Source organism: Leptopilina heterotoma, unplaced genomic scaffold (assembly GCF_015476425.1).
Source record: "Leptopilina heterotoma isolate Lh14 unplaced genomic scaffold, ASM1547642v1 Lhet_114, whole genome shotgun sequence".
Lineage (NCBI taxonomy): Eukaryota > Metazoa > Arthropoda > Insecta > Hymenoptera > Figitidae > Leptopilina > Leptopilina heterotoma.
In genome coordinates this window covers 5,074,006-5,081,571 of record NW_025110833.1, presented here as the reverse complement: position 1 = coordinate 5,081,571, position 7,566 = coordinate 5,074,006, and the positions used below count along the sequence as shown (strand labels likewise).

General features: G+C 20.3%; 1 protein-coding gene across 1 annotated transcript; it reads left to right on the top strand.

The window, feature by feature from the left end:
* The first annotated feature begins 1,307 nt into the window (after window positions 1–1,307).
* LOC122508707 (putative serine protease K12H4.7) lies at window positions 1,308–7,361 on the top strand. The gene is made up of 9 exons (XM_043622219.1): window positions 1,308–1,455; window positions 2,587–2,849; window positions 3,947–4,128; window positions 4,214–4,449; window positions 4,814–4,949; window positions 5,228–5,535; window positions 6,340–6,472; window positions 6,614–6,780; window positions 7,051–7,361. Exons 2-9 carry the CDS (start codon window positions 2,649–2,651, stop codon window positions 7,158–7,160), a joined length of 1,473 nt encoding a protein of 490 aa, XP_043478154.1. The 5' UTR covers window positions 1,308–1,455; window positions 2,587–2,648; the 3' UTR covers window positions 7,161–7,361.
* The last annotated feature ends 205 nt before the right edge of the window (window positions 7,362–7,566 follow it).

Below are 7,566 nucleotides of genomic sequence, written 5' to 3'. Positions count from 1 at the left end.
ATTATAAAGAAAATAATAATAAGCTAAACTTGATTTTCAATATTGTTTTAAATTATTCTAAAAAATATTAATTTATTTTCAAATTTTCTATTAAATATGTATTTATATTTCCAATTCTTTCACAATTTTTGGATAAAATATTTATTTATTTTCAGTTCTTTCAAATTTTTTTAGGCATATATTTATTTATTTTCAATTATTACAAATTTTTTCCAGCAAATATTGATTTATTTGCAATTATTTTAAATTTTTCCAGCAAATATTGATTTATTTTTAATACTTCCAATAAATATTTCTTAATTTTCAATTTTTATTCTAAAAAAAAGAATAATTCGCTTTTTTCAATTCTTTCAAATATTTCCAGCAAATATTAATTTTGTTCAATTTTTTAAACAAATATATTTGTTTATTTTCTGTTTTTATTATAAGGAAAATACGCTTCTTGATTTTCAATTATTTCAATTTTTTGCAATCAAATTTTTATTTATTTTCACTTTTCTCAATTTTTTTTTGTCAAATATTTTTTTGTTATTCTTTCAATTTTGTTTATAAAACATTTATTTATTTTTAATTTTTTTTGCAATTTTTCCATCGACTATTTATTTAATTATTTAATAAAGACAATAATTATAGAAGATTAGAGATTATAGAAGAGAAAATTTTAAATTGAAAATTTATTTTGAAGGAAAAATTCAAAATTGAAAATTTATTTTGAAGAAAACATTCAAAATTTTGTTTACAAAATAATTAAAAAAATATGATATAATTAAGAACAATATAATCTCAAATAGAAGATTTATTTTGAAGAGAAGCATCAAAATTTTGTAATTCATCTTAAAAAATATTTTCTTAATTTGAAAAAAGTTTTTTTTACAATATTAAATTAAATACAAATAAATTATACCTACTAACAATGACAAGAACAATTTAGTAACTTTTTTGTCTGAATGAATAATTTTTCATTTTTTTGAAAAACATAAAACTAATATAATATATTAATTCCAAATGTTATAAATATTTAATAAAATTAAAAACAAAAAAATTTTTTTAGAACTTTACCACCAAATGATTATTTATTTATTTATTTAATATTCTAGCGGATGTAAAAGTTAATAATTATTGTGGATTTTTTTTAACAATTTTTATATTAATGCCGTTTAATCGCAATTTTAAAGAAAATTTTCATTTTCTCCGCCTAAAAACGGGAAAAATTTTGATTTTTAAATAATTTTTTTTACTTCTACATCACTGTTCCAAATGTATGAAATTTTTTGTTTAACTTGTGACGGCCCTGAACACATGTTGTGCTGAGCTTGCTCCTTTCGACCAGATTTCTGTCAGAGGAGCATTATAGTAAAATGCACAGTTGATGCTCCCGCAAAGTTTTCTATCTTTCTGTTTAAAAATTTACTTTGAAAATCAATTTTTAATTGGAAAAAACGCCGATTTTTAATTGTAAGTACCACAAAATTTGTCATTTATACAATATTTCTCAAAAAATTAATTTACAATAATAAATTATATAAAATTACTTCTAATAATTAACCAAAAGTTGTATTTTACATTTGAAAAAAATATTTATTATATTTCCTTTTGGTATTAATTTTTTATCAACAATTTTTTATTTTTATTTCTTTTTTACATTTTATTTGTTTTTGAATAAAAAATTACGATTATATAGTAAAAATGGAAAATTATAATATAATATAAATATTGTTATATTTTAATTGCAATTTGGTGTTTATAATGCATAAATTATTATTTATATTTTTGTATAAGAATTTTTTTAATTTATTTTTATTTTATTATTTTATATTTTTTTTCTATTTATTTTTCAATTTTCTTATAATATTATTGTTCTTAAAATCATAAGACTTGAAGTTAGTTCTATGATAATAATTATTCTGCGTAATTATCTTAAAGCATTCTTCACAAATTTATCAATTGAACTTTTTTTAATTGAATTTTTTTCTTCAATCATGCAAATAGTATGTGATTACGATGAATACATTGAAACACAAAACGTTGACCGTTGCTTATCTGCTGGGAAAAGTCTTTGTTAAAAATTTCTATTATATTTTTAATTAAAAAATATTTTAATTATAGCAAGAATTTTTGTTATTAGTATGATTATTACTATTTTTATTTTTATAATAATAATAATGAGTATAGTTGTTAATAATAATAATAATAATAATAATAATAATATTAATACTAATAATAACTATTAAAAAAAATGCTGCTACTATTATTATTTATTTATTTTTATTTCAATTATTTTTATTTATTCCAGAGTATTTGTTACTATTAGCAAAAAGAAAGAGACTTAGTTTTTTCAAAAATTTCTTTATGATTTTTTGAAGAATTTATTGAAATTTACTTTAAGATTTCTTCTGAGTTTTTGAACTAAATTTTGAATCGATTTAATTGAATAAAATTGAAATAATTTATTTAATTAAAATAATTAAGTAATATTTAATTAAATAGACTCTTATTTAAATTAAATGTCGAATCAAAAAAAAAATTGTTTCGTTATCAATACATTGATAAGAGGTGGTCCAGTAATATTTAAAAATATATTTACAGGTCATTTAGTTATCAAAAAAATTACCACGTTCTGAAGAACTCTATTTATAATAAAATTAAAAATGAGAATTCTATTACTATTCTCATTTATTGCAATTTTGCTAAATTGCGGAACAGCTTGGCGAACATTTTTACGTGGTAGAAGTAAATATGGAAATTTGGGTGCACCGATTCTCAGCAGGGAATATAATTTACCCGAGGAACAATGGTTTACACAAAATCTTGATCATTCCAATCCAACGGACGCCAGAAAATGGCAACAAGTAAATTAATAATTAAATTATTTTTAAATGTCCAGAAAATAAAAATATGCATCCATTAAACTTTTTATTTGGTTCAAAAAAAATTTTTTTTTTTGTTCAAATAAATTTTGTTTGGTTCACAAAATATTCTTTTTGGTTCAATAAAATTTTATTTGGTTCAAATAAATTTTGCTTGGTTCAAAAAATTTTTATTTGGTTCAATAAAATTTTATTTGGTTCAATAAAATTTTATTTGGTCCAAATAAATATTGTTTGGTTCAAAATAAATTTTGTTTGGTTCAAATAAATTTTCCTGGTTTCAAATAAATTTTATTTGGTTCAGATAATTTTTTATTGGTTGAAATAAATTTTTTTTGGTTCAATAACATTTTATTTTGGTCCAAATAAATATTGTTTGGTTCAAAATAAATTTTGTTTGGTTCAAATAAATTTTCCTGGTTTCAAATAAATTTTATTTGGTTCAGATAATTTTTTATTGGTTCAAATAAATTTTTTTTGGTTCAATAAAATTTTATTTTGTTCCAAATAAATATTGTTTGGTTCAAAATAAATTTTGTTTGGTTCAAATAAATTTTCCTGGTTTCAAATAAATTTTATTTGGTTCAGATAATTTTTTATTAGTTCAAATAAATTTTGTTTGGTTCAAATAAATTTTCCTGGTTTCAAATAAATTTTATTTGGTTCAGATAATTTTTTATTGGTTGAAATAAATTTTTTTTGGTTCAATAACATTTTATTTTGGTCCAAATAAATATTGTTTGGTTCAAAATAAATTTTGTTTGGTTCAAATAAATTTTCCTGGTTTCAAATAAATTTTATTTGGTTCAGATAATTTTTTATTGGTTCAAATAAATTTTTTTTGTTTCAATAAAATTTTATTTTGTTCCAAATAAATATTGTTTGGTTCAAAATAAATTTTGTTTGGTTCAAATAAATTTTCCTGGTTTCAAATAAATTTTATTTAATTCAGATAATTTTTATTTGGTTCAGATAATAATTTTATTTGTGCCTATAATAATTTTTTTTCCTAAATATAACGTGGGATAAATAAAAATAAAGAAATATAGTTTTAGTAAAATAAAGAAAAAATTTTTTAGAGATATTTTGTGAATGACGAATTTTATAAACAAAATGGACCAGTTTTTATAATGATTGGAGGTGAAGGTGATGCCAGTGCAAAGTGGATGGTGGAAGGACAATGGATAGAATATGCCAAACAATTTGGAGCCAAGTGTTTTCAAATTGAACATCGTTTCTATGGAAAAAGTCAACCGACAGCGTAAGTAATATTTTATTTAATTTTCTTTGTTTTTTATTTAATCTTAATTTTTGTTTATTAAAAAAAAAATAAAATAATATTTCAGCGATCTGAGTGTGAAGAATTTGGTTTATTTAACATCAGAGCAAGCTTTGGCTGATATTGCATACTTCATTGAAGAAATGATTAGTTTGCATCAAATTCCACGTGACACGAAATTTATTGTCTTTGGTGGTTCATACGCTGGCTCATTAGCTGCATGGATGCGTCTAAAGTATCCGTATTTAGTTCATGGTGCAGTTTCGGCCAGTGGTCCACTTTTAGCTCAACTGGATTTTCAACGTTAGTACAAAAGAAATTTTATTACAAAAAATTTTTTTAAAATAAATAAAAATAAAAAAAAATAATAATAAAAGAAAATTGTATTATCGACTGTAGTTTGAAAAAATTCAAGAAAGAACATTCAGTTGGATTTTCTACATCAGCTAAAAAAAATCTGAAAATAAAATTCAATTGGATTTTCTACGACAGTTTAAAAAAAATTGAAAAAAATTCAATTGTATTTTTCATAGCAGTGAAGACAATTTTTTAAAAAATTTAATTGGATTTTTAACGTTAGTTTAGAGAAATTTATATTGAAAAAATAAAATTTAATTTAATTCTTCACTTGAAAATACTTTACAAAAAAAAATTTTCAATTTTGCAGAATATTTCGTAATTGTGGAAAATTCATTGAAGACCCATTCACAGGATTGCGTCGATGCAATAACAAAAGCCAATGATCAAATTCACATAATGTTACGTCATCCACTGGGACAACGAGGCCTCGTTGAAAAATTCAAGTAAAAAAATGAGAAAAAATTACAATTTCGAGATTTTTTCAAAAAATACACTATAATTAAAATTGCATAGAAAAGAAAAGTTAAAAGAAAATTCTTTTTATCTTTTTTTGATCAAAAGTATTTTTTAATTTTTTATATCAACTTCTATATATACAAAAATTAATTTTTAGAATAAAAAAAATATAAGTATTTATATACAAAAAACATAAAACAGTTATGAATTAAAAGAAATAAAGGTTGAAAAATCATTATTTAATTTTTCATTTTCTCTTTTTTAGTTTATGTGATCCAATTGATACGGGACGAACAAAAAATGTCGACATTTCCAATTTATATGAGACACTAGCTGGAAATTTAGCGGAAATTGTTCAATACAATAAGGACAATCGAAATGGATCACATTATACAATTGACAAAGTTTGCGATATTTTGGTCGATCAAAAACGTGGAACGCCCATCGATAGATTGGCCGAGGTTAATAATTTAATGTTAACCGACAGCAAAGAAAAATGTCTCGATTATGTTTATTCAAAAATGATCGACGAATTGAGAAATGTCACGTGGAAGGAGCAAAAAATTATGGGAGGTAATTAAATCAAAAAATAAATAAACAAGTAAATAAAAAAAATAAACAAGTAAATAAAAAAAAATAAACAAATAAATAAAAAAATAAACAAATAAATAAAAAATAAATAGAAAATAAATAAAAAAAAATCATACAAAATAAAAAATAACGAAATAAACAAGTAAACAAATAAATAATTAAGAAAATAAATAAATAACCAAATAAAGAAGTAAACAAGTAAATAATTAAAAAAATAAATGAGTAAATAAATCAGTAAATAAATAATATTTTATAATAAATAAAAATAAGTACCTAAATAAATATTAAGAAATCAATAAATAAAAAAATAAATAATTAAAAAATGAAGTAAACAAATAAATAATTAAGTAAATAAATAAGTAAATGAATTAGTAATTAAATCAGTAAATAAATAATTAAATACATAAAGAAGTAAATAGATAAATAACTAAATAAAGAAGTAAACAAATAAAAAATTAAGTAAATAAATTAGTAAATGAATTTAAAAAATGAGTAAATAAATCAATAAATATATATAAGTACGTGAACAAATCAGTAACTAAATAAAAAAATATATGAACAAGTAAATAAATATGTAAATACGTAAACAAAAATCTAATAATAGAATTACATAAAAATTAATGCTTAGAAAAATTTGTTGATTTGTTGAAAGATTATTAGAAAAATTATCTAAAAAATTTAATTAATTATTGATTTAATGAATTTTTTATATTAATTGACATTAATTTTATTTCGCAATGAGATGAATAGAATTTATCAACTAATTTTTTCTCCCCTGAAAATTAGGTCGTCAGTGGTTTTATCAGACTTGCACGGAATTTGGCTTTTTCCAAACCTCAACAGCACGGCCAAAATTAGTCAGTGACACTTTTCCAATTGACTTTTTCATTCAACAATGCGCTGACGTTTTTGGACCAAGGTTTTTTTTAAAACAATTAATTTATTTACATTTTTTATTATTATTATTTATAATAAAGTGATATTTAAATTTCTTTTTGTTTTCTTTTTCATTATATTATTTCTTTTCATTTAATTAAATTGTTTTTTAATTTATTTTCAGATTTCGTCACGTACTGGACACGGGAATAGAGCGCACGAATATTTTCTACGGGGCACTTGATGTAAAATTAACTAATGTGGTTTATGTTCATGGATCAATTGATCCATGGCATGCTTTAGGTATCACCGAATCCACGGATCCTGATTCTCCCTCTATTTATATAAATGGTAAATAATTATAATTATTTATAAAAAAAAACCTTTAATTATTATTTATTTGTCATTTATTTATTTATTCATTTGATTATTTTTACATTTTATTTGTATTTTTATTTTTTCCATTTCTTTCTTTTCATTTATTTTTCCTATTTATTTTGATTCATTTCATATTATTAATATTCTAAATAAATAAATAAGTTATTATTTTTTAATAAAATAATCACTTTTATTCTTTTATTATTTATAAAAATATGTTAATTTATTTTTATTCCTCGACAGGAACTGCTCACTGTGCCAATATGTATCCACCTTCAAAGAACGATATTCCCGAACTTGTTGAGGCGAGAAAAAAAATTGGCAACTTAATTGCCAAATGGTTATCGAAATAAAATTAAAAAAAAAACAAATTAAAATTTTCAAAAGAAAAAAAAAGAAGTTTATAATGTGATAAACCAACAAAAATTACGATCAAATTTCGAAATTAACTGACAAGACAATAGTTGAATTATTGAGGCTATAAAAACCTGTATAATATTTCTTTTTTAATTTTAGAAAAATTTTAAAATTAAAAAATATTAAGAAAAAGAAGAATATTAAATATTTTTAATAATTTTTAATTTTCAAGTTTTTAGTTTCAATTTTTAATTCTTAATTCATAAGTTTTAATTCTTCATTTTTAATTCTTAATTTTTAATTTTTAATATTTTGAAAATTATAAAAAATATTACAATTGAAAAAATAAATGTCAAATAATTTTGTACATAAAATTAGCAAAGAAGAAAAAAAATATCGCTT